Below are 25735 nucleotides of genomic sequence, written 5' to 3' on the forward strand. Positions count from 1 at the left end.
TAACTGCAGTTAGAAACACTTGATATTCTGTTAGTGAATTAATTTCTGTGGGTAAGTCGTACTGCTCTAGGAAGAGAAGCAAATGTTGTAGCAGGTGGTTAAAGGGAGGCTGTATCTCAAGCCAGGTGTAGATTTGTTCGCTCACTTTATGGGATTAAGGGCCTTTCTGTTTTTCAAATGTTTCTTCTTCTGGCAACTGCAAGAACTAACATGTGAGACAAAAAGAGTATTATAGATTTTTTTTATTACTATTTTTCTTCCATCCTCCCTCACCACCCATTCGATCTTTTCAATTCAAATTTGCAAAGCATAACAGAAGTGGAAGGTGGCAAATTAGCCCTCTATCTTCACACTTCAAAATTCAATTGCTGTAAATTTGGGTCAGATAAAAAGTGACTTAGTTATGGCTGTTTTGAGCATCTGCTGAATTGTCTATTTAACAAGAGTAGATAAGACATGCCCCGTTTCTCTTGGTCCAGGCCCATTTAGTCCTAAGCAGCACTTTGACAATTCTGGAGCAGGTTCTTTTGGCTGCAGTTGAGGTTATCTCATGGCCCTGGATAGACAGTGTGAGAGAGGTTCCTGTGGTGGCTGCCTCTGCTGCTCCTGCTCCACCAGTGCATTGAAGCCTTTGCTGTCACTCGGTTGTCATGCACTTCTCAGCTGTGCCAAATCATGTCCTTAGGAGGCCTTTCTCTTCTTCCTGATCATGTAACTCCTTGGATGTGATCCCTTCCCCTGCAAATACTGGCAAATTGTTTAATCCATGGCAAAGTTAGAAAATACTATTGTTTTTGGAGAGAAAGTATGCTGGCTCAGAGCCCCTCTGTTCATGTGGTTTCTCAGGAGCAGGGAGCTTGTACTTTACATTATACATGAACCTCAAAGCATTTGAAGAAGGAGCTGAAGTGTAGGTAGAAGTGACTGGAACATATGCACAGAGCCCTGTTTTGTCTGTCAAACCTAAAGATAGCTGCTGCATTTCATTCCTTCTTTGGAGACCTGCATGCTCCGAACCTCTTCCAAGTTGCCACTTTTGCTTGATCCATTTTTTAGCAGAGACTCCGAGTCTTGGAAACTTCGTGGTGGTGGCGTCTGTAGTGGCAATTTAAATTGACACCTTAACCCCTTGTGTTGCTTTCTGTCTCTTGCCATTCAGCAGTGGATCCCCTGCATTTGCCTCCCACCCCTCCGAGCAGCCACGGCAGTGACTCTGAAGGAGGGCAGAGCCCAGCTCGGTCGCTCCCTCCTCCCAGCCCAGTCCAGCTCCAGGCCACGCCTAAGGTTGCGTCGCGCACAGCCTCAGTGCTCTCCAACTCCCCTCTCCTGACTGCACCACATGTAAGTTGAGCTCGCTTTCTGCACCATTTATCTCTGGGTGTTGTTGGGTTTCTTTTTTGCTTTTTTTGTTTTTTTGTTTTTAAACTTTCCTAGTTACTGGTTTTGACAGAGATTTGCTAACCTTCTGTTGTTGTTTCGATGAATTCATCTCTGGTCACAAACTGCAGATCCAGTAATTCTTGCTCACTGGTCAGTTCTGTTCCCACAGGGAACAGAGTGTGCCTCTCCTCTACATTGGGACAGGGTTCACTGGTGGTGTTAGGTTTATCCCATCACGGGCTGTGTTTTGCCTTAGGGCCCAGCCCTGCTGGGTTGACCTGTCTCTGGTAGATCTTCATCTATCCTCTTGTCATGTCATTAGCAAGTGCTGATCTTTAGGGAGGGATTTTCAGTAGTGTTTCTCACATGTGTCTTTCTCTGTTTGAGCCAAGGGTGGTTTTACTGTTGGCCTCAATGTGTACAGAGCTGGGCCAAGAACAGCTGCTTTGAGGGAATCCTGTCCCAAATCCTGTTCAAACTCTGAATGGAAGTTACCTGAAAGGTCTTCCACACATTCCCAGTTGCAGGAGGCTGTTCTGGCAGGCCTAGTCCTCACTGAAGTGGGAGACCTGCTGCCTCTCCTCCCTGACAACCTTTTCTTCTAGGACTCTGTGCACTTACTGTTTTATTTCATTTCTATGACCTTTGAAGAAATTACAGGGGACAGGCCCGCTCATCCTGACAGAGGAGGAGAAGAGGACGCTGATAGCAGAGGGCTACCCAATCCCTACCAAACTGCCCCTGACAAAAGCAGAGGAGAAAGTTCTAAAGAAAATCCGCAGGAAAATAAAAAACAAGGTAAATGTTAGTCAGCTTTGCTGAGTGGTTCCTACTTGTCCTTAGTTTTAAAAAATACTGCAGAATTCTGCAGTAATGGTCTGTGGTACTTCTGAATGCTCTAAGTTGTCTTTTAACAAAATGGTTTTCTTTGTTACTAAACACATCCATCAAATTGTCTGTCAGTGTGAGTGTGCCTCAGAGTAGGTATTTACCTGACCCCATTAACAATAGAGTATTTGGCAGGCAGGGTATCAAGTTGCTGTGGCTTGGCTCCATTTAAAAATCAGTACAATCCTACCTTTATGGGAGGCAAAGAGCTCTGTGTTCTTTGCATGGGGAGGAAGGTGTTCTTTTCTCTTTCCTGTTTTAAAATATGATGTGTATTTCAGTGCACTAGGCTTTTGATCACTGAATTCAGTGACTTGTAAAGTTGGTACCAAAGATGTCAAATATCCTACAAGTTTTTTTTTTTTTTTTTCCTTCTGACATGGGGAAGATTGTGATAGGGAATAATGCAATTTTTTTTAGACCTGACTAGCTTACTTGTTTTAGATGATTTTAGCACATCTTTCATGGTTACTATATTCTGCTACTGATTTTGCAGATAGAGGTGTAAATTTGAACACACTAAATTGGAATTTGCTCTTATAATGTGTTTTTTCAAAATTTTCTGAAATGATCTTGTGCATTTCATGTACCGCTTACATAGAATCAGAATCTTTTATATGTAGGGGAAATCTGGAGGTCCTTTAGTCAAAGCCCTGGCTTAGAAAGCAGGGTTAGCTTAAGGATGTTCAGGGTCTTGTCCAGTCATGTTTTACTGCCCCAGAGGGTGATGTGTCCCCTGTGTCTCTGGGCACATGTTTCCGTGTTAAGCCACTCTCGTAAAAACAAATAAATAGAGTCCCTAATGTGTGATTGGAATTTCCTTTGCTGCAGCTTATATATGATGCCTCTTGCAATTTTGCTGTGTGCCTCTGAGAGCTCTGACATCATCTTTGCTGCAAGAGATAGTTGAAGACAGCAGTAGGATTCCCTCCTTGGCCTTCTCTTCTTCAGTCTGAAAAAGCCCAGCCTTTTCTGTCTTTCCTGAAATGTCATGTTCTCTGGCATGCTTATTATAGCAGAGATCTGCCTCTGGGCCTGCTTCTATACATCCAGAGGATTTATTTCTGAGCCATGGACTGCATTGCTGTACTCAGCTGTGGTTTTGCAGCCACTGAACAGAGGGGGAAGAACCACTGAACCACTCCTCTGGACCTGCTAACTACAACGTCATTGATGCAGACCCACGTTTGGTTGGCTGCTTTTCCAGCAGGGGCAGGCTGCTGACAGATGTTTGACTTGTTCATTGGGACACCATGTCCTTGTCTGCAGAGCTGCTTTCTAATACATCCGTGGGCTTTTTCTCTCCCAGATGCATCATCCTGGGATCATCTTTTGGTATTTGTCCTAAGATATTCTCTCCAGATGAATCTGATTTACTTTTTAAGGTTAGCAGGGGATGATCATTTTTTGTGTGATTGAAAGGAGGAGCCTTGCCTCAGAATGTGGAAATAGATTAAGTCAGTGCTTTGCTTGCCAGAAATAGAAATGAGAACAAGACGGAGGCTTGACTCTAATAACATTGGGACTTTTTAGCAGTTCATTAATTTGTCTCTGATGCTTTTGTTTGCTATGCAAATATTTGGTGTTTTTCCTCCTTTTTTCTTAGATCTCTGCCCAGGAAAGCAGAAGAAAAAAGAAAGAATACATGGACAGTCTGGAAAAAAAGTAAGCCAGCCTCCTTCCTATTTCAAGCAGGCAATAGCACGATTTGTGGCACTGGGAAGGGATCCAGCTGTGTCTGCTGGGACAGTTCCATGCACAGAGTGCCAGATGCCATCTCGTGGCAGTGACTGAGAAAAGGCCCTGCTCCTGGCAGCTGCTTGTCGGGGTCAGGACTCTGCCTGCCTGCAGCAGGTCGCTAACGTGCCCACAAACACTTCACACCTTAAATTAGGCAAGACCCAGCTGTATTGGCGTTCGCCTCAGGCAACTGTGTTGGCCTAGTGGACAGACAGTGTTCAGGGAAAGATGGATCCAGAGTGAGTATATTCTGTTTTCTAGTGCAGATGAAAACAGAAATAGGAAGCGGGTGAGTCAGGACTGCCTGGGAAAATAAGCAGGATTCAGGAAAATAACATGTGACCCATCAACTTCCCTTACCGAGCCAGAGCCAAACCTCCAGCTCGTGATTTATATCCCAAATTAATCTTTCTTCCAGGAGATGAATATTCTAGTATTACTCTTATGCAATTCACCAGATGGTCCTGTTAAAACCCTTGTACCATCTTCGGTTATATCTTTGATGTAATTTCCATTTTTTTCTTGTCTCTTTATAGATCTGTCTCACTTCCTCAGAGTTACTTTTCTGAAATTCCACCTCATGCATTCCAGATACCAAGGCTATTTCCTTTTCCCTGTTTTCTTCTTGAAGTTATTCAGGATGATCCTGTTTCTCTTCTTAGGAGTCACATATTTTACTTGGACCTGTTACACGTTACATGACAATCTCCTTCAGTCTGGGGATTTCCAGGGATGGTTTGGAAATGGATAGTATATTGGGGCAGTCTTAAGCACTGTCTTTAATCTTGTGGCTTATTAGCCCTCATAAACTTGAAATTTGAGGCTGATTTCAGAAGCATGGCATTTGCCAGACAGTTAATGCAACTTTTGCTATGTGTTTCACACTATGACATATGATTAAATACTATGACTGCAGTTCATTGGAGTAATGTTTCTTTAAATGTAGGCAAGGTCATAGAGTTCTCGGTGAAAGCAAGTTTAGCTGTTTTTACCATCACTTGAATAAATAACTGATGTTTTTATATTTCTCTTTCATCGTGCTGTCTCCAGAGTTGAGACCTGCTCAAATGAGAACAGTGAGCTGCGTAAGAAGGTTGAAGTCCTGGAGAACACTAACAGGTAAGGTATGGAGATCATCAAACAAAACTTGGTAGCACGAAATTACCATGAAAAGGGAAAATCTGGAGGTTAAGAGATAATGTGAACAACAGCTGTGTCTGATGGGGTTCATGTCAGAGGAAGGCCAGTTATTGTGACTGCAGTGGGATGTAAAGCATAGGGGTTTTGATGTCATGTCTTAAACTGCCTCCCCAGCCTGTGGTGTGCTGGAGAAACCTTTTAACACTCTTCTCTGAGTTCTTCCACTGCTCAAGAGAATGTAATTACTAATAAAAAACAAAACAAAAAAACCCCCTACAGTCCAGCTCTCCCAATTGTGTCTTTATTTAGTGAAATTTTGCCAGGAAGCCTTAACTTGAGACATGACACTTGCAGAAATTACAGTGCTGAAACTCAAGAGTCATTACTAGTTCCTTATGCACTACTAGATGCCCTTGCAATTATTGTGCACCTTCTAACTATCTGACACCCCAGAATTTCCTAAATGTGGAAGGTAAAATCATCTTCTTGCTTCTTTGTTTCTGAAGAAATGGGTGACTCAGTGGTGGCTTTTTCAAGGGACACATGGCAGAAAATGTTGGATAGCTCAGCTTTTAATTGGATGTTAGCTGAGAGTGTGCAGTGTCAATCCTGGCTTATGCTCTGTGTGGCAAATTCCAGTGAGTAGGTACTAGATGAGCCCACTCTCAACAGTTCCCAGTTAGAGGCATTTGCAGTGATGGTTGAATATTACCAAGGAACATGATGGTGACACTGAAGTGTGGGAGGAGGCTGGGTTCTGAAGATAAGACCCACGATCATGGAAAATGGCCCTAGAGCTGATCTGGCAGCCAGTGCATTGCTAATTGAGTGGCATGTGTTGTTTCTAATCTCTGGATCCAATCTGTAATTTCATGAAGCCAGACCCTGTAGCACTGTGACTTGCTGGAGAGTGTCTCCCACACACTGTTCATGCATAAAGACATCTGCTGCTTGCTTGAAGAGAGCCAAGCCACTGCTGTGCCTCTTATGTTGTCCGCCAGGGTTTGACAAAAGAACCAGGAACTATTCTGTAGGTGTGGAGAAGGGATGTCTCACCCAGAATCTGTCCCAGAAGGTACTGAAGCCAACTTCTCTTAAGAAAAGGTGCAGCTGTAGATTATCCTCTTGGGAACAACACCTTATCAACCCTGGAATTGTTCTCCCCAGTTAAGATAAATTTAGCTGTTTTCTTCTCTGATCTGTGGAGGGTGCACTCATGAGAACAGCTTTCTTGGTATTGTCCATCCTTTCAGAAAGGACCTTTAGCATCTTATCTATTCTTTGATTATCTTAATTCTTTCATGCTAAATGCTCTAAAAATTTTTAGGTAAGTGATATTATCTCCAAATCCTCCATACTTTGGCCATGTGAGATGAGTTGCATTGTTTCCTTCCCTCTGTAATAGCATTGATATTGATCTGTAATTTCATGCAGAGAAGCAGATGTTCATCCTTCTGCACAGAAATTCTTGTAATTCATGGCAATGCTGTTTTGGCTATTTAGATATCAACTGTGTCTAAAATCTGCTAAGGCTTACATGTGAAGTACTGAGAAATTTGTTAAAGTGCCTGCATTCATCAAACCTCAGTTTTGTAACATACCATTTATAGAGTTTTCCACCTTAACTCCAAAAAGCCAACTATTCCTATTTATTGTATAATTGTGCAACTGTCTCATTCAGAGAATGGTTCCTGGCCCTGGTTTAATGTACCTTATCCACATCCTACAGAATTCAAAATGTCTCATTTCCTCATTGGTATTTGCACAGAGCCTTGGCATGACGTCTAGAAACTGTTCACATGTTTCAGAACTTGTCTTCACAGCATCCTGTAGCTGGAACTTTGATCTCCTGCGTACAGTCAGGAATCTAAGTTCAGAGTAGTGGTGGTCAAAATTATTTAGAGTCAGTCTGGTGTGTCAGACCCCTGAATTTATATGTTTAGGACTTTGTTTCTCAAAGTACCTAGAGCATTATGCACACATATATCTCATTTAATATGCCCAAAGCAGAGCCCTGGTTGACTTCAGCTTTGAATGTTCATTTCAGTAAAAACTGAAGACGTTACTGAACGTATTATCTAAAGGTAGATCTACAAACATCAGAGCTGTTCTTCAATTGTGAAAGACTGTAAGAGTGGAAGAAAGATAACAGGAAAACAAGAGCTATGATTATATGTTAAAATTATGCATTCAAGTGTAGATGTAGACAAAGCTGGATTTTTACCTTGTTGAAAAATTGGGCTATAGTTGCTTACCTAAAAGTTCGTGGCGGTGTATTGCTGTCAGTCCAATTGTGTTTGTGTAGTCTAGCTGGATCGAGAGGAACTGAAGGGCAATTTCCAAAACATACAACTGTTGAACAGCAGTTTCCTTTCAGTATGTACAATCAGATTTTAAGAGTATGTTAATCTATATATAGAAAGCATTTGCATAAATACATACCTAAGACTTCAGGGAAACCCTGCTTGCATTTCGAAATCTGGCTCTAAACCCTAGAATTTTTTTCTGATGACAGTGTTCCTTTATTACTCTAGTGAAATGAAAAAATTCAGGAGATTCTCCCTTGAAAGCCAGCCTTAATGTGAAAATCTGTGTCTGAAAAGATGTAATGTCAAAGGTGCGAGTGTGGTCAAAAAAATCACATCCAGGAGCATCTTCCATGGCATTCACACATCTTAAAAGACAAGGCAGAAGGCTGGGGATCAAGATGCTGGAGTTTTTAATTCTCATTACTCTGAGTGGGTGAGCGTAGCATTTTTGTCAGCTTTAGTATTAGAACACTAGCATATGTTACCTCTCCTAATTTGTGTGACTCAATCCCTTAAAGAAACCCATCCAAGTTCCCTCCTAGGCAGTTTTCTCAAAACTAAGGAAGCACATTGTTACATGCTTGTCTGTTTTGTCTTATAGCCACAAGTGAGGCAGTGGTTTGAGTAGCATCTAAACGTGTGGGACACTTCTCTCTTAGAAACAAAGGGTGTGAGAAGCTGGTGCTGGGCATTGGACTGAGTTGTCCCAGTCACCAAGAAGGCTTGACCCACTCACATTTTGGCACCGAGGCCAAAGGCAGAAACTGCCAGTGATCCAGAGGGTTGCAAACATTCTCTGACACCAGCGTTGTCTACCTGGGAGCCAGGTCTGTTTGGGCTTAAAGACACTTTTGAAAAGTCTGGTTCTGGGCATGATGTGTTGAAGAAGTGCTTTTGCTTCTCACTTTTGTTGAGTCTATTTGTAAGTATCTTGATGATTCCCTTTCCTGGTGAAATGGCAGACATAGGATCCAGAGCATGTGTGTTTGAGAGTGTCACACGTGGACAAGGAATGCAAGTGGCTGCCAGAGTTGCACCCATGGAGTAACAGTAGCCATCTGTGTAGATCTGCACTAACAAACACCTTAAAGGCAATGCCTTATAAATAAAAATGGGGTATTCTTCCATTTCTCCAACTCCCAGTCATCTAAAGATCAAGTTGCACATCAGTCTGATCCACCAAGGGTTTATCAACACCAAAGCTGCCAGACTTCTCTGATTTGCTTGGCTGTTCTTTCATTTGAGACTGGTAAAGTCATTTTACCAGATTATTTTCAAGGAGTAAAGGATTTAGGTTTAAGTTGCAATGAGATATCTTACACGTAGTTTCAGGCCACCCTTACAATATTTCATAAACCTTGGCAGCCCTGGAGTAACTCCTTAGTTTCAGACCAGCAGGACATTGGTTTTCATGATGAAACATCTTTTATGAAAAATTGCTGGAGATTTTCTTTGTAATTCAAATGAGGGAAAATTGTGGATTTAAATGGTATTTTAGTTAAAATCTTGCTTTGGGATTTGTCCGCTTTCCTGCAAATGGGACAGGCGGAGAAGGAATCTCTGTGTAGAGTTAAAAGACAGAATAATTTTTCTCTCTCCTTACCAGAATTCAGTTTTGTTCCTCACACAACAGTAACAATCCTCTTAAAAACTTTAGATTAGTGTTTGGTGTCCCCTAGAAGATATCTTGTTTGGTTGGTTTTTTGTTTGTTTGGATCGGTGTTGGATTTTAAACAGAAATACCGACTTGAGGAGGTCTTCCAGGTGGTTTTGTAGTGGCAAGTTTTCTCTCCTTAATGAAAGTATCACTAGAAGCAGAAGGGAAGGCTTGGTCCATACTTCGGTAGTGAAAAGGCTTCTTCTGAGGATGAATATATGAGAATATGTACCAAAACCAAGGCATCACAGACAGACCAAGTTTGCTGGCAGTATGTGGAGGAAAGTGCAGGAGTCTTCAGTCACTTTACAGCTTTCCTATGAGGTGCTTCCATTGGCAGGGAAAAGTGTGAAAGCAGGCTCACACCTCCTACGGAATTGACCCTCTAATTGAATATCCCTGGGAAATGTGTCAGACACAGTGAAAATAATCCCTGTGGATGCAAACCCCCTTAGCATGCTGTCTTGGGATTGCATTTTTTCCTGTTAGGACTTAGCCATAGGCAGTGTATTCCACTAAAATGTAAAAGCATTTGTGGCCTTTCTACTGCTATTTAGAGGCAGCATCATAGTTTAGGAAAGTCCCTTTTCTGCAGGGCAGAGATCTGCTCCTTTTGCCTCTCCTGGTCCAGATCACCCATGCAGCTGCCCAGTCACAAGCTTTTGCATGGGAATCTTTTGGCCTCAGAATCCAGTCTTCCACCATTGCAGGTTCAAACAGAGAATAAAAGCACCAAGGAGTGTCCCATTTTGGCAGTGGCAGGATAAACTGATGTCATCTCTGATCAAACTTGTTTCTTGTTCTTGCCTTGATTCTTGCTCACAGTTTGCAAATGCACTTGTATCCTGTCAGCTCCAAACACTGAGTCCTTGTCTGTTGAGAAGAAAACAGTAGCTCTGCTCAAACAGATAAACGACTTGGGGAAGAAAGACATTTTATGTGAAGGTATTTGGTAAATAAGGTGGGGAATGAATCTTCCTCTGTGTATGGGAGACCTCAGAATACCTGCCTAATCATACTTCCCAAAGAGACTGTTTCATAATCAGCTCTCTGGGCCCACTCTGCCCGACAGGTTTTTTAAATTGAGCATGAAAAGGCAGAGATGAGCAAAATGAGGAGAATTGCCTCTTCTCTGTTGATTTCCTCACCAGCCATTAGCTGTTTTCTCACTGACGCCTCCACAAAAAGTGGCAAGAACGATCAGCGTTTCAAGGCTGCTGCTGCTGCCAGCCCCCGAGCTGAGGAGGAGGAGAGCTCCTTCCTCCTCACTCTGCAGAGCTGTTCTGCACCGAGCCCAGTGAGTCAGGCCTGACTTGGGGGAAAGATTTAGTCTTCCAAAATAGCACAGAAAGTTGGGGGTTGAAAGGGCATTGCTGTCTAACACAGCTGGTGGCACATGGTGGGAATACTGGGCAATGTGTCCCGTGCCAGGAAATGATGTGCACAAGCCTGGTGAGCCTTGTGCCGTGCAGTGGGTGTCAGGAGGAACTGGGCAGAGGTGCCAAAGGGAGCAGGGAATTAGGATGGTCTCATTTATGTGGTGGACACTGTTTATATCTCTTAATTTGCCTGTGGTCTCTGTACTACTGAATAAAGGATTGCACTAGGCATATTGCTCTCCTCTTTAAATACTGAGTTGCAAGTAAGCCATGCTCTCAAGAGCATGCAAGATATCCTTTCTTAACAAGCTGAGAAGGACCTGCTGGCCCAGATAAATCTGTGCTGTGAGAATGCCTTGTGCTCATTTCAGAATGTATTCCTGAAGTCCTTGAATTCATTAAACCCTAATTAGCAATGAACATTGATGATTAAAAAAATCTATGAAAATAGACAGACCAGTATATATTGAGCTGTGAAGGCACCTCTGGGTCTGTCCTACAATTAGCTTTTAGCCAGTTTGGTCTTAAAATACTCCTTCTATTTTCTCTGACATCCTGACCTTGTGTCTTGCTTTAGCTTTTGACGTAACAGCCTCTAAAACTGTCATCTGGAGTTTCTGTGGGGTATCCTCCACAGCAGATTGTGAAACTTACAGGAGAAGTGGAAAGTAAACTTGGAAACAAACAGCAAATTTAGCATCTTGATACAAATTATACTACATTTGTGTTGCTCATAGATTGTTGAAAAACTGCTGTGAAAACTCTCTACCAATCATACTTTGAGATCATTTCCCATTTAATTTACTTATATTCTGACTGTAGTGATTGATGCTACAGCAGAAAAAGAAAAAAAAACAGTCACAAAGGCTCTTCTGGTCTGGGACTGTTGACTTCAGCCACAAGAGAATTGTCATTGTGGTTGGGACCTCTGGAAGGCCCAGTCGGAGTAGCCACTTGAAGCATCTGCAATTTTTGTCAACTTTGCAGGATTTAACAAATAGCATTATAGTGTTTCATTTAATAAATGATTGTGAGAAGTGAAGTCTGTCCCTATGTCTGGTTTTAAGTCAAAAGTCAGCCAGCATGTGTTCTAAACCACTAAACAGCAGGTTTTTGGGAAAAAGGAGGTTTTGATAACCGACTAGAGCAGTTGGAGGTTTTGATAACTAACTAGAGCAGTTATAAACTCAATTCTGCATCTTTGAAAATAATGTCAAAGCTCCTGCTGAATTAATGACACAGTCAGGTTGTATATGCAACTGGTCATTTGCATGTAGAGCACTTTCAGTTGTTAATGTTCCATTTTGTATAGCAACACTGAAAATACAATATTTATTTATAAGAGCTTACTGAAAGTATTAAAGAAGTAATTGTTCAGGGACATCAGCTGAGGGAAAAGCAAAAGATCTTGAAAGTTCCAGTGCTAATACTAATGTAAAAACTTTGTAAAATTAAAAACATTCCTTTCTAGTAATTTTAAGGAGAAGAATTTAACTGTCTCTGCCTTATCCTAAATGCTGTATTATTTCCATGTGTGGAATTTGAAACAAAAATCTGTTTAACCAACCAGCAGGTCAGTGTGTGTGATGCTTGTCTGTTGTCTTTGCTTTCCAGAACACTTCTGCAGCAGTTGCAGAGACTCCAAGCCATGGTTGCTGGCAAAGTGTCCCGCTCGTGTAAGGCAGCTAGCACACAAACAGGGACCTGTCTCATGGTGAGTGTCCCTAGGGCTGGGAATTCTAAGGGAATTAGAATCTCTTTCCACTCCTCAAAGGCACATCTCTTGTTCTAGAAAGCCTTTCCCAGGCAAATTTGCAGCTTGGGGAACTCCTTTTCATGATTTGACAATTCTGGGGGAGGTGAGACTTGTGACTGATGAGGCTTAATGATTGTGGGAAGGTACTGAGTTCTGGAGGAGACCAGGCCTGTGCTTTTGATGGGGTGCTGCAGTGATGAAAGAAGGAGCAATGCTCCTCCAAGTCACCCACTTTATTATTTCCTGCAGTATTATATGGTGGAAATGGTGTCTAGGGTTGTAAAATGAAAATGAGGGTGACCTTTGAGACTCAGTGCTTTTGATACTAAGAAAAATAAACTTGCTCAACCAAATCAAAATGTGACTGAGGCTGTAAATCTACCTCTGTTCTATTTCAGTAGTAGTAGTCAAGATAAGAAAATGAGTAGAAACATTTCCTTTTTCCTCATTACACTCAGCTAGCAAGTTCCCTTCATACCTAAAGTGATGTAAATTGATGGAAATCATTTACAAGGCCTAAGCTCTTCTCACAGTCTAGCCTCACTGTCACTTGGAAGCAAGACTGGGCCCAGCAGCAGAAATAAACTTGGAAATCCTCAGCAGTACCTGTAAAACACACACAGCAGCTTTATCTGCATTTCAACTTTGTGAGTAAATAAGGCGGCTGGTCAGAATGATGCACACATTGAAAACAAACCCCAGCATTGAAATGTGCCCTTCAGAACACTGTTATTGTATAGATTCCTTTGCTAGGTATGTAGTGATGAGAATGGCCTCAAATAATTTGTTTTGATAAAGTATCAGTTTTTAGTGTGCACGTGGGTCAATGCACTCACCTCTCCTGCACCCTCCCTTTGCCAGATGGTGGTGCTGTGCTTTGCAGTAGTTTTTGGCAGCTTCTCCCAGAGCTATGGGCCATATCCTTCTGCTACAAAGATGGTGTTGCCCAGGCAGCATTCCTCACCAGAGTCCTACACAGATTCCATTGGTAAGTGACAGCTATTCCAGTCTTGCTCTTTGCTTGCTTGTACTTAAGCACTTGTTTTCCACACCCATTCCTAACCCCCTTCTCAAGAACCTCTTGTGTTTCTGCTCCTTAAATGGCCATTTTTTTATATATATACCTGTGTTTTTCTAAGAGAGATAGCTTGGCAAGCTATGCCGATGGCAGAAGACTTCATAAAAATGAGCAAAACCTTTTTCCCACTAGCCTGCTTGGGACTTCTGTTTAAAGAATTTTTTGCCTCTGTTTGCAAAACTAAAGTTAGTGTCTGTGAAAGGTGGCAGGGTTTCTACTCAGTAGCAAATGTTCATACTGTTAAAATGCACAAATTGTTTCAGTTGCTGTTTTGTTTGCCTAAGTGTCACCAAAGAGTCCAAGGACTGAATGGAAAACTGTTAGTATTATGCAACCATAATGAACCAATATATTATCAAAGTTATTATTTAAATTTGTTATTGTTTTGTGAATAATTTAGAGCTTTTTGATCCCTACCTGGACCATTCCTGTGGTTTCTTTCTTCAGCTATCAAAATCCCAGTTAATCACTATGAAAAGAAAGGGCCTTTGCAGCTTTGGCTCTGCCCTCACAGTTTCCATTTCCTGAAATGACCAGGGCTGTTCTCTGAGCTGTCTGTTGCTCATCTCATTTTGCCCTCTGTTTTTGTATGCAGTGAGGTCAAGGAGTCTACTAATTTATGAAGAGCCTCACCAACTGGAGGAGCCCTCAAGCCCGATCTCCTTTGCAGATCGCAGTGACAGGCAGACAGACACCTCCAAGTTCACAGCACTGGCCCTGGAAGCTGTGTCAGGGACACAGCAGGATGATATCATGCAGTTCACGATAGCCAACGAGACAAGGCTAGAGAAATCAGTGCTGCTGGGCCTGCAGCAGCACAGGTGAGTGCAGGGGGGCTGCTTGTCACACAAGTGTTCTGGGGCACTCTTCATGCCTGAAGGCCAGAGGTTAGACCAGCAGCTCAGCTGTGCTGGGCACCATGAGGCATGAAGAGTTTGGTTTTTATCTGCAGGACCTATAGGCAAAGTCAGTGTTGCTCTGGAGAAGTGGTTGCAGCAGAGTTGTAGTAATACAGCACCAAACTTGGTGTTTCTGCCAGAAGCCTAACCCTAAGCCTGTTAGCTGGACCTACCCACTTCTTTAAAGCACTTACTTGTGTGCTTCCCAAAGGAATAAGCTTTTGGCAGTTGCATGGAAGTGTGAAGTTTTGACTCACTGGAATTTCAAAGAGGTTAGGGCATGAAGAGCTGGAGTTTCTCACAGCAGTGATCTTCCTAAAGTATTACTGCGGAAAGTTTGCAAGACTCAGTCTCAAGAGACAGACATGTAAAATTATCTGACTACCTAAGTTCCTGTACTGAGTTCCCTTGCTTTTAGCATAAATGTTAGGGATTTTTTTTTTAGCATAAGTGTAAGTTTTGCAGGCCTCTGAAAAGAGAGTTACTGGTTTAAATATGTGTGCTTCTTTCTGCTGCACCGTCGCTTGCCTGAAACCAAAGAGATGAGTATTTCAGTAAAATTCAGTATGTTACGAGACTCTGCTAACTGACAAATACCTACCTGGTAAATAGTGAATGGCTCTTTAGCAGTAGCCAAGTCAAGCAAGATATGTATTTAAAAAAATTCCCATTAGTGTTAACCTTTGTTTTTTTGTTCCCCACAGAGTCAACTCCGAACTAGAAGGAAATGAAACACTGAAGATAATTGAAATAGATAGAAGAGTCAATGCCACCTCTTAAAAATAAAAAGGCCTTTTTTCTTGACTTCCCTCTTTCCCACATATTTTCAACCAAAGTTCCCCTGACTTGTCATCCTCAGTGAACCAAAGTACAGAAGAGAGGGAGTTCAACTTTTTCATTGACTGGTGAGGCTGTGCCTACAGATGGGATCTCTTGTCTTTGTAACTCCCTTCCTCACATGGCACACAGTCCCTGTCTCTGCTTTTCTCCCTTTCCTGCGTAGCACTGCCAGGGCGGGATTGAGTTGTGATGGCAGGGGATGCCAGCAGTGTGCCAGTGGCTGCTGGCTGTGTGTGCTGTACATGCACACAGCCTGATCTGAGCACAAAGGCATTCTGCAGAAGGGGGAGTTGTGCAAAACCAGCAGGAGCACGTGGGTGATAGGTATTTGGGAGAAGGTAATTGAGAGAGAGGAGATGCAGCATGATGGTGCTTAGTCTCTCCACAGCTCTGTGCCTACTGGTCTACAGCACTTGAGCCTTCTGGGGGGATAGAGAAGCACATGTGCAGCCTGCTTCCGAAGGGACAAGGAGGGGCCCTGACACTGCTCCGTTCACAGCACAGGCAGGAGAGGGCTGGTCCATGATGCTGCTGAGTTGTCCTCCCCTAGCTCTTTCTCTTCTCCCCTCCAGTCTCTTCATCACTTAGCAGGGTAGGTTTCTCTGTGCATTGAAAGCAGTCCTGGTAGGCTTCCCTGCTTTCCACCCGTGAGAAATTAGGCAAAAATCAGTCACTGTCTTACCACACTCTGTGTGGGAGAATTACACTAGTTTAACTAAATCTGTTTAGAAAGCGGGTTTTGTGACATTTATGCAATATTTTAGATGGATGCCCTTTAGTCTGCTTAAGGCTAATCTATTTAGCTTAAATCAGTTCCTTCCCAACAAACTAAATCAATGTAAGGCTTAAACCAGAAGTGCCTCCTGAGAGGACCATATGGATTTAATTTATTGGCTTCTAGCTTGTTGATGAAAATTCTTGTGTAGACCCAGTCTCAGATTGTCTTATGTTCTCCTTTCCTTGCCATGTTCCTGTTACTGTTGTAAATAGTATTTATTAGCTTTGAAAAATTCTGTTCAGGCAGCTGCAATGAAGAGAACTGAGCTTTCCTAACCCTGCAAGTGATCTAGGCCTGAAATTGGGCACACAAACATCACTGAACACCCATTTCCACCCCATAAGCTTGAATTGTCCTAATATAAAGCCATGTGTCTTATTTTCCTCTTACCTGCTTTTCTCAGAACTCAGAGATGTGCTCTGAGACCAGTTGCTTTGGGTACCAATGGGCCCAGCTCATGCCTAGACGTGGTGGATGCTGTATTACCTGTATGACAAGGCAGCCTCTGATCTGAGGAGCTGATTTTGTAGGCAGGGGACCTGTCAAAGGAGGAAGGAGATGAGCATGTGGGGAGGTGAAATGACTGACCCCAGCTCATCGAGAAAGGCAAGAGCAGTGTTCAGCTCTGATCCTGGTCCAGTACTCTTCTCCATGCTTTGTTTCCTTCTTGTCTCATGCTGTTGTTGCTGTCTTCAAGTGTCCTCTCTCTTTCAGGAACCTGGTCATGCCTTTGCCTGAGCTGTGTTTCTTGCAATTTGTCCTTGCAGGGGCATAGTTGAACTCAGTCCAGAATTTGAGCAGGGTTTTATCTAGTTCCTACAGAAGGGCACTTGTGCTCCATTGAGGATGGATCTAATGTGAAAATCCTAATTCATCAGGCTAGCTTAGCTACTTTGCAGTTTACCAGAAGTCAATTAAAAAAAAAAGAAAAAAGAAAAAAAAAAGTCATTTGAAGCTCTATTTTTTTCCTAATGATAAATAAGGGAAAAACTAACCTAGCCTTACAAATAATTTTTTTACTCTGTACAGTAGATATTTCCTGCAACTATTCTATTTTGTAAAATATTGAATTTGTATTTTATTACAGCAGCTGTCACACCAGCTCCTTTCTTGTTCTTCATTCTCCAGAGACTTCCCTCCTTTGGCATCCTATTTGCCACCCACAGGCCTGACTCAAAGTTCAGTGAATTGAATGGAAGGGATTTGGTGAATTGGAGGGGACTGTGGATCAGTCCTCTCTGTGCCATTTTAAGAAGGTGTTTCACGTCAGTGAGAGTGAAGCAAGTGCCTGACTCCATGAGCTAGTACTGAGTTCTGGTGTACAGATGTGCTTTTCTAGGTAATGCCCTATTCTTCTATGCAAGTGCCTTATTATTTTACTTGAGGTGACAATGAGAGGAGAAATGCTGTTGTAGCCTGTTTTGCAAGTGTTACCATCTTGGCATGGGTCAGCATCCACCATAGTCTGTTTCCCTTCACAGTGATCCTGCTGGGTTCCCTGAATCATTCCAATATCCATTAACAACTTTTGTGTTTGGGGTTTTTTAAAAATGATTTAAGGCTTCACATAAACGGTGATCACGTGTGAGTGCCACAAGGGATGGCTGCATTGCTCAGCCACTTGAGGTCAGCAGAGTGATAGGAGAAAGCTGGGATTGACCCCAGCTGGTCAGCATAAGGGGGCAAGGTCATAGTTTAGAAAAATTCCTTAAATGGTATTTTTTTTTTTCCAGAGCACCCTTGGTTTGCTGCCTTTGAGGGCAACCAAGTGGTTAAATGTTTTGCAAAAGAGGCCCCAGGGTGTGGAGTACAACAGCACTTGCAGTTTACTCTGTGCAGCCTGAGCTCCTGCCCATTGCCAGCTAAATGGATCACTTCCCATTTCAGATACAGCTGGCTGACTTCACTGTGTGAAAACCAAAGTGGAATTATTTCTCAGCTCTTACAGGATAGATGATTTTGCACAACCAAAATGGCTCCTCCTCTCTGAAACCTACTGCACTGGCCACCATTAACACTTTGCCCTTTTTTTTGTTTTGTTTAATGTGGATATATTGGTGCAAATCTGATTGGAAGATAATTGTGTTTTCATCCTGAGCATTTTAAACTGGCCATGGTCTGAGTCAGGCCTCAGTACTAATTCATCCAAGCCAATATGGCCATACTGATTTCTTCTAAGTGTTTGATAATCTATTGCTATAATCTTAATTTCTGTAATCCTTTAAGTTATTTTTAGGTACTCTTTTAGGGAATCTCTTGAGCTAGCACACACATTGCTTGGGGATTTATTGTATTACATGTTACTTTATAATAAGGAAAAGCTTTGCTTCACTTTGGTATGTTTGTGATCATTTTTCTTGAGGGGCCTTAACAGAAAAGGTTTCTCTGCTAGGAGCCAAGGAATCCCCTGTCATCTCCTACTCAGAGGCTGTTGTGTGGCAAGGACCCCACAGTCTCCAGAGGGAGTTTGTGCCCATGTTCCAGCAGGGGACAGAGGAGGCAGGACAAGGTGCCATTGCACTGCCAGCCTCAGCATCCAGGGGTGACTGTGGTGGGAATGTTGATGCACTGCAGACCGCGTGGAGAGGCAGCTTCTGTGCTCTGAGTTAAGGGCACGGGCAGGAGTAGTAAGGCATGTTCAGGGAGGATGCCAGTAAGTGCTTTTAGTTAGTTCAGCTCTATCATTTGAGGCCTTCTGCCAGTGTGCTTTTTCTGGTGATCAGTGCCATGAAATCCTATGAGTGTGTATGGACAGGGTAAGCAAAGGCCTTGTGTCCTACATAATTCCCATTTCCAGCAGAGGACTTAAGTGATAAACCTAAGAGTCCTCAGCTGTAAGGTTATGTTGCTCATCAGCACAATTTTATACACACTAGTAAACTTACCTTTTGGGCTGTAGCTTTAGAGCATGTCTAGATCTGTTGGGTCTTTGCTTCTAGGGAGATAAGCTATGAAGGAATATAGGGCATTATTTTATATATATGTATATTTTAAAAGTCTGAAGCACAGGGCATGTCATATTTCTAACCTTGTTACCAGTGTGTAGATAATGTTGGGGTTTTTTTTCCCCCAGGCTATTTATAGTTCTTTGCTGCACTTCTTTCATTTCATCTGTACCACTCAATATTTTTCAGCAGCACAGAGTAATGGATTAAGCTGAGATTCTTAGGCCAGATCCCAGCTGATACAACCAGCATGGTTCTCACACACTGCTCTTGGGGGCTGCAGGTCTGATTTATACTGACAGGGGACCTCTTTCTCCACATCTCTCTGTGTAACAGTGTATCTCGATGTATTTTTGATTCTTCTAACATAGACCAAAAATTAATCTAAAACCTTTTTTTCCCTGCTAAAGAAACCAACCCACCTCTCCAGTCCCATCCCCCCAAAGTATCGGTGGTGAATTCTGTCTAGACGATTTTAGAATGTAGGTCAAGTAAGCGAATGATGCTAATTGCTACGTTGGGAGGGATTTCCACTGAGTATTTGGGCTCTAGATTCTAGCTAATGCCAAGAGGCCATTGTTCAAAACCCACGCAGCTAAGAACAGAGGAATACGGAGTATTTTTATACTCTTGGTGACTAAAATATTTCTTTCTCGAGTCACTAATTAAAAAGGGAACATTTTTTATTTTGAAGGTGAAATGATAGGTCAGTACTTTGTAGCTACAAAAGTTGTCCCAGCCTATATAAGAGTGTAGTGCTATGATGTGTTGCTGCTTTGCACTATCTAGTGTTAAAGTTTAACAGCTTTGGGGGTTGCAAAGGGGGAAGAACTGATGTGTGTGTTAATCAAGCTCTTTACAAAGAAAATGTAAGGATTCAATCCATCTTGTAGCTTTCTCATGGCCAATAAAGTGACATTGGGCATTCAGAGAATTTGTTGAAGGTTGATCCCAATTAATACTGCATTGCTTAGGTGACCAGCATTCATTGGAGACTCCAGGACTGAGAGGGAAATTTCAAATTGGTTTTATCATTTCTATGTCAGGCCTTCTGCTTTACCAAGGTGTATATACATATGAATCAAATTCCTGTGTAGGACAAAGTGCATCATGCAGGGAATCTGTGATGCTCGTTTGTGATGCTGTTGGATCTGATGCTAAATGGAGTTTGGATATTCTTTATTAGCAGTAGTCTCTTGTCTGCCCTACAACTGATCTCCAGATTCTTCCTGCAAGAGCTGCAACTAAAGAGGTGAGGACAGAACATGGGAAACCTGGATTTGCAGACCTGTCTTACAGAAAGGGTGAAAGAAGAGGCAGGTGAAGGGACTCCTCACATCACAGGGAAACCTTCTAGTTCTTGATTCCATAAATGGGCAGTGATAGCCTCTTTCATTAATTACCTGCTAGGGTTTAGCTTTACTCCTATTCCCCTTGCTCTTTAATGCTATGCAGTCCTGTCTATGCATACCTGACCTTTATGTTATATCCCACTTTACCCTCTAAACAGCAGGTAAAAATCTTGTTGAACCTTAGCAGTCCATAATGAAGGGAGTGGAGGAGAGAGAGGGGGAAGCAGAGGCAGGTACTGAATTTTTTTTTAACAGAACTCTGCTCATATCTGACTTTACCATAACAGATTTTAATTCAGTGGTGCTGATATAATGGCATCTTGCTTTCTTTATTTGTACAGTTAGTGAGAACGAGTGTGAGTGTGTGTGCATCTGTGCACATGTGCATGGTGAATGATCAAAAGGTATCAAAACCACAGAGTTTTCTTAATGTAGTAAGTGTTGCTAAATAAAGGCATTTACCTGAACACACAGGGTACTTTGGGCTTGGTGCAGCAGAAAGTCCAGGCATTTCTCTCTGAAACCTGTTCACATTCCACATCACCGAGCACTGTAAAACTGTTGTGTGAATTGCTGTCTGAAGGCTGTCCTGTGATTAATTGTCAACTGGATGTTGTTGCACTGTGTCATTTTGTGTGTGTGCATAGACTGTCTGGCCTTTCTGGTAGAGAACTGTTCTGGTAGAGAACCGTTCTGGCTTGGTACAAAAAATTAATTATTTTATATTCTAGTATCATTTTTGGTCTGCAGAATTATGGCTTTGAATGCCTTTTTAATTTTTTTTTTTCTTTAAGTGGTGTAAATTAACCTTAAAAGGTGGCCCCCGGGAGCACTGGTGCCCTTGGGCACAGTGAGATGCCAGCCAGGGGAAGCAGTTTCCTGTCAGGGGGTGGTGCAAGTACATCCCAGTTTCCCTGAGATTCTCTAGGCCTTCCAAGGGTAAATCGCTCTCTTGAAGAGAGGTATCCATGGCCAATTCCATTGCCTTGTGCCATGCAGAACAGCACCTTGTGACACCCCTAGGGCACTTCAGCTGATTTTTCCCTTTCCCTCTGTTCATGTGAATGCAGTATAGGTTTGTGCAAACATTTGAAACTTTCTAAGATGACAGGGACAGTGACACTAGTGCAAAAGCTACCCCGCAAACTTCTTGGTAAACTTCACTGGGACCTCTTCTGACTGCAGATATCTATTCTCTTGCCATGTCTGTTTAACTCTGTGTCTGTGTTCAGTGGCCTGTCTATTTTTGTACAAGTGCTGTCATCTGGATACGGTCCCACCTGATTGTTCACACTGCAAGCATGTCCATTGGGTGGAAAGAAATCGCTGTTTTTCCTTTTTAAATCATCTGCCTGATTCTGTGAGAGAACAGACTACCTGCTTTTGTAGCCTAAATATGTATGTAGTGAAATATGTTATGCTTTTCATTTCTTGCAAATAAATATTTTCTGTAGAAAAGAACAAGTACCACTTGTTTCATTTCCTGATGGTCAGAAAAAGTCCGGGCCCTTGACTTTCCCCTGTGTCCATCTTCAACACAGCAGAACCCTGGTAATTTAGTGGTAGAAAAGGAAGGTAAAAGACAATGATGTGGGGTTTTACTGAAGCTGGCTGCCCCTTCCCTGTTTGGGGTTAGCAGAGAATTTTATCTCAGTGATGGGTGGGAATCATCGGAAGGCCGATGGCGTTTGTTAGTGCTAATGACACTCAGTGCAGTGCTGTGCTGCAGCCCCACTGACAGCAGTTCTCCATACAAGTGGGATCCAGGAGGGCTGATGTTGCAGGGAGCTTTGCTTCCCAGTCTGCCAGGGGGAAGGTAGGGTCTTCCCTGCTCTGGCTTTGCACTGGGCTTGTTTAAACTGGAGTGATCTGTTTAAAAGGACACTTTCTGCTTTGGTTTTTGGGGATTGGGTGTCCTGCTGGCCTTGGCTCCTTTCCTTAGCCTGCTTCACCCCTGAGATAATTCAGGAGCTTTCTCCAGCAATTCGGAAGCTGCTCTGCCTATGTGAACAGCCAACATTGCACCCTAGAGCCCAAACCCAGCATCCAGCCAGGGCACAGAGCTGACCTCTGCTGCTTTGTGCAGACATAGAAAAGAAAATGCCTGCTTGCTTTCAGCTTGGGGACTCTGTGGCTTTGCTGGTCATCCAGGGAACTTGACGATAGATGATCTAGTCCAGCTGTAAAAATTACCCTGTGCAGAGCTGGCATCACAAATGGTACAGTAATTTGTTTTATACCACTCTTCTACTAGGAGGGAGACCTCATATCTGAATATCATGCATCCCTACAGCAGCAACCAAGGCTTTGTCCTCCACAGGAGATACTAGCCATGGAAGTGAGAGTTCCAGCTTAACTGAAATGGAAGTGAGACAGACAGCTTTGGTGCCTCCTTTCCAAGGCCTCTTAAAAGAGGCTGCTTTGGAGTTTGGGGAAGGCAGCATACCATGGAAATTGGAACACCGGGGTCTGCACTAAATCTGTGGCTGATGTGGATTTTCAGAAATGCCTTGATTTTGGGCTGAGGAGGTTAAAGGAGAAATTGGCAGTGAAGGAAGAAAAAAAAAGCAGCTCTTCTCCAGGGATCTACCCTGTGTGCCTCTTGCTTTCCAAGCAGGCAATTTCACTTGCCAGAACTATTGATCCAGGGCACTTGTTTGCAGCATCAAGCCATATATAGCATTTTTAGAGGAAAATCGTTAGACTGTGACTGATTGGGAAAGTTACCCTCAGCTCAGTTTTAGCCGAGCTCAGTTCCTCCAAGCAAACAAAACACAGGCCGGTGATTAGCCGTGGGTTAAGAACCTCCTCGGATCTCCGTGTGACCCTGAAGGCATCACACAGCAGGTGATGCTGCAGGGAGGCTGTGGTTAAAAAAGAAACCCCCACACAATGGGGAAATGCTGTGTGATGAGCTGTCAGCCTCCCTACCTATCAGCCTCCAGGACATGCTGTTCTTGGAAAAGCATCTTACTGTTTGAATTCAAGGCTGGATTTTGATACTCCTTTTTCAGGCCGATTCCTGCTGCAGGGCAGGAGGAAGGATGTCCAAATGCAGCTCGTGATGCCTTTCATGCCATGTTTGGGTAGAAAGAGTTCTCCTTGTGCTGTTAGCTTTTGTTTGTACCTATTTTACAATAGCACAGACTTCACCCTCCTTGAAGGTATTTCATGAAGGATTCATTCCTGATGCTCCCTTTCCTGATTTGTTTGCTGTAGGATTTTTTTAGAAACATGGGCCTCATCTTGTGGCATGCTGGTGAATTTGGCTTGCCCTATTTATTATTCCGTGCTTCAGATTCCTGGCCTGCAAAGCCAATGGTAGTTTCCTCTCTGTAAATCATACTGAGATTAAGCAAACCAAGGTGATCCAAAGGAGATAGCAATTGGAAACAAAAGCATATTTCCTTTCCAATGAATAATAATGCTTGGGTGTCTTGTCTCCCTCCAGTTTGTGCCTCAAAAAGTCAAAGTGTTTTATTTGATTTCTCATTTTCATGGTGTTGCCTCTTTGTGGGCTTCAAATGGTCCCTAGGAATTACTTCCTTAATTTTTCATTGTTGAATTAATCTTACACTGTATTTGCACAAGTTCTGTACACTGCTATAAAATTACTATTTTGTGTATCTCTAGTAAGGAGGAAATGACAAGTTCTGGCACCTATCTTTGCTGTGGTACAGCTGAAGGAAGATAAGAATAAATTCATGACTGTTGGGTTGTCTCATGTTCTGTGTTTAAAGAAATGCTTGGGTTCTGGTTAGCCCTGTTTTTTAAACGTCTTTGGTAAAAACCTGTGCCTGATCTGCTCAGCTGAGGTTGGTCCCTCCTCACTGAGCCTCAGCATCTCTCAGTTTCCCAATGGATGAGCAGTGCTCCACTAGACCTTCAAATGTTGACAAAAAAGGAATGTTTTTGTGGGTGGATCCAATCTATCAACATTGGGTCTGGAATGGGAAGTTGGCCACTTATGTCACTTTCAAAAAAAAGATTTACAGTTGGAGGAGATGCAAATACATGCGTACACCTGTCATATATATGTGAATAAATATGTTTTTATATGTTTTGTATGTTTTTCCTGAAAGTGGAATGTTAGGGGCTAACCTGGGGATGAATTTTGTGTGAACTTAATGAATATGGAGCATTTAAAGTAGACTGACTTCTCACTGGCTAGCCTGGCACACTGGACAAGAAAGGTTGCCTCACCCTTTTCTTCCCCAATGCCCTTTTTCATATGTTCATCTCTCTTCTATTAGAAAAAGAAATTTCAGTCCCTCCTGCTCGGAATAAAACTTTCTGCAGTGCACACAGTCTGTGCACACTGGAGTGTTCAAAATGGGATTTAACAGGCGTGTGAGTGAGTAATGGAATAAACCCTCCCTTGGCTTCACTCCAACAGGCTGAAATCCCTCCTTTCACTGCATTTCCTCCGTCATTCCCACCATCCACCCTGCTATTCATGGCATGCAGTATGGTGAGAAGTTTCCACCCAGGAAAAAGAGCTCCCCACCTGCTGAACCTTGTCAGCTCTCCCAGACAATCAGGGGAGGCACCATGGAGTGATGTGAGGGCTCCACTTAACCTGACAGTGCTTAAGGGATGACAACCTGGACCTGTGAGTTCGCATTTTTGTTAGCATGATAATCCCAGATGCTGGCAAAACCTGCTAAAAATCTATTTTTGTGCTCATCCTTTCCTTCCTGGCCCAGTGGTGTGTCTGCAGCCACAGCTTGGAGCAAACGTGACACTCTACAAAGTTTCTGCTGTCGCTGCCTTGCTGTACCCACAGGGATTGACAGCCACACCACAGGTGTAATTGTGTAAGCAGGGCTTTCCTTCATGAACCTCAGACTCTCATAATTGCTCATATTCAGAAAAAAAAGGCAAAGGAAGTCAATTTAGCTCTTCATGTTGCAAATGACTCATGCAAATTGCAGCAGTCGGAGGAAAAATAGGTAATCCCGGAGCAGAGTGTAAATTTGGTCATGTGGATAAAAGGGTTATTGACAAGCAGGAGCTACAGGAGGGCTCATGCTGAGCGAGGAGGGGGCTCAGTGGCGTGGATGTTCACTGGAGAAAACCCTGGTTAGTTATTAGGCTTTGCTCCAGATGCTCTGGGGGAGGTGGAGCCATTAGCTGGGGCACAGGCCACAGAGCTGTTCTCACGAGGACCAAAGGATGAGAGAATAAAGCTGGGAGATGATGCACAGTGTTCTGCTCTCCAAGTGCAAAATTATTTTGCAGTTACAGGTTTTTTAGCACATGTCATTGGCATCTTCTCATAGCAACAGGTCACACGGTTTTCACCAATGACAAAACCTTGAAAATAGCACTGATAAGAGAGGGACTTGTGGTCCCTCCTTGAAGCGGCTTTTGGGCTGGCTCTGAACTTCTCTTTAACAAGTCCACCCTAAGATGGCTTAGTTTGGTTCTGCAAGTATTTTTTCACATAATCTTAAACTGAAGGCTTTCACAACCAACATTGGCTGCTGATTTCCCTGGAAGTCCAACTGGAGAATTTCCAGCTGGGGTCCCAGCTCTCAATGCAAAAGACACCAATGGTTCCAGTAGAGCTCCGTGCTGGTTTGTAGATCTCT

General features: G+C 42.9%; 1 protein-coding gene across 2 annotated transcripts in view; it reads left to right on the plus strand.

Annotated features, from left to right (window-relative positions):
• The window catches only part of CREB3L2 (cAMP responsive element binding protein 3 like 2), a 74066-nt gene extending 52461 nt beyond the window's left edge, over positions 1-21605 (plus strand). Inside the window, exons 5-12 of one of the 2 annotated variants that reach the window (XM_063395594.1) lie at positions 1163-1341; positions 2032-2178; positions 3875-3933; positions 5059-5127; positions 12108-12207; positions 13111-13237; positions 13923-14148; positions 14931-21605. In XM_063395594.1, the coding sequence (XP_063251664.1) occupies positions 1163-1341; positions 2032-2178; positions 3875-3933; positions 5059-5127; positions 12108-12207; positions 13111-13237; positions 13923-14148; positions 14931-15006 (983 nt within the window). In that variant the 3' untranslated portion in view covers positions 15007-21605. Of the gene's footprint in view, positions 1-1159; positions 1342-2031; positions 2179-3874; positions 3934-5058; positions 5128-12107; positions 12208-13110; positions 13238-13922; positions 14149-14930 lie in introns of both variants that reach the window. The other variant, XM_063395593.1, reaches the window with a different exon arrangement.
• The last annotated feature ends 4130 nt before the right edge of the window (positions 21606-25735 follow it).

This window comes from Prinia subflava, chromosome 4, assembly GCF_021018805.1.
Source record: "Prinia subflava isolate CZ2003 ecotype Zambia chromosome 4, Cam_Psub_1.2, whole genome shotgun sequence".
NCBI lineage: Eukaryota > Metazoa > Chordata > Aves > Passeriformes > Cisticolidae > Prinia > Prinia subflava.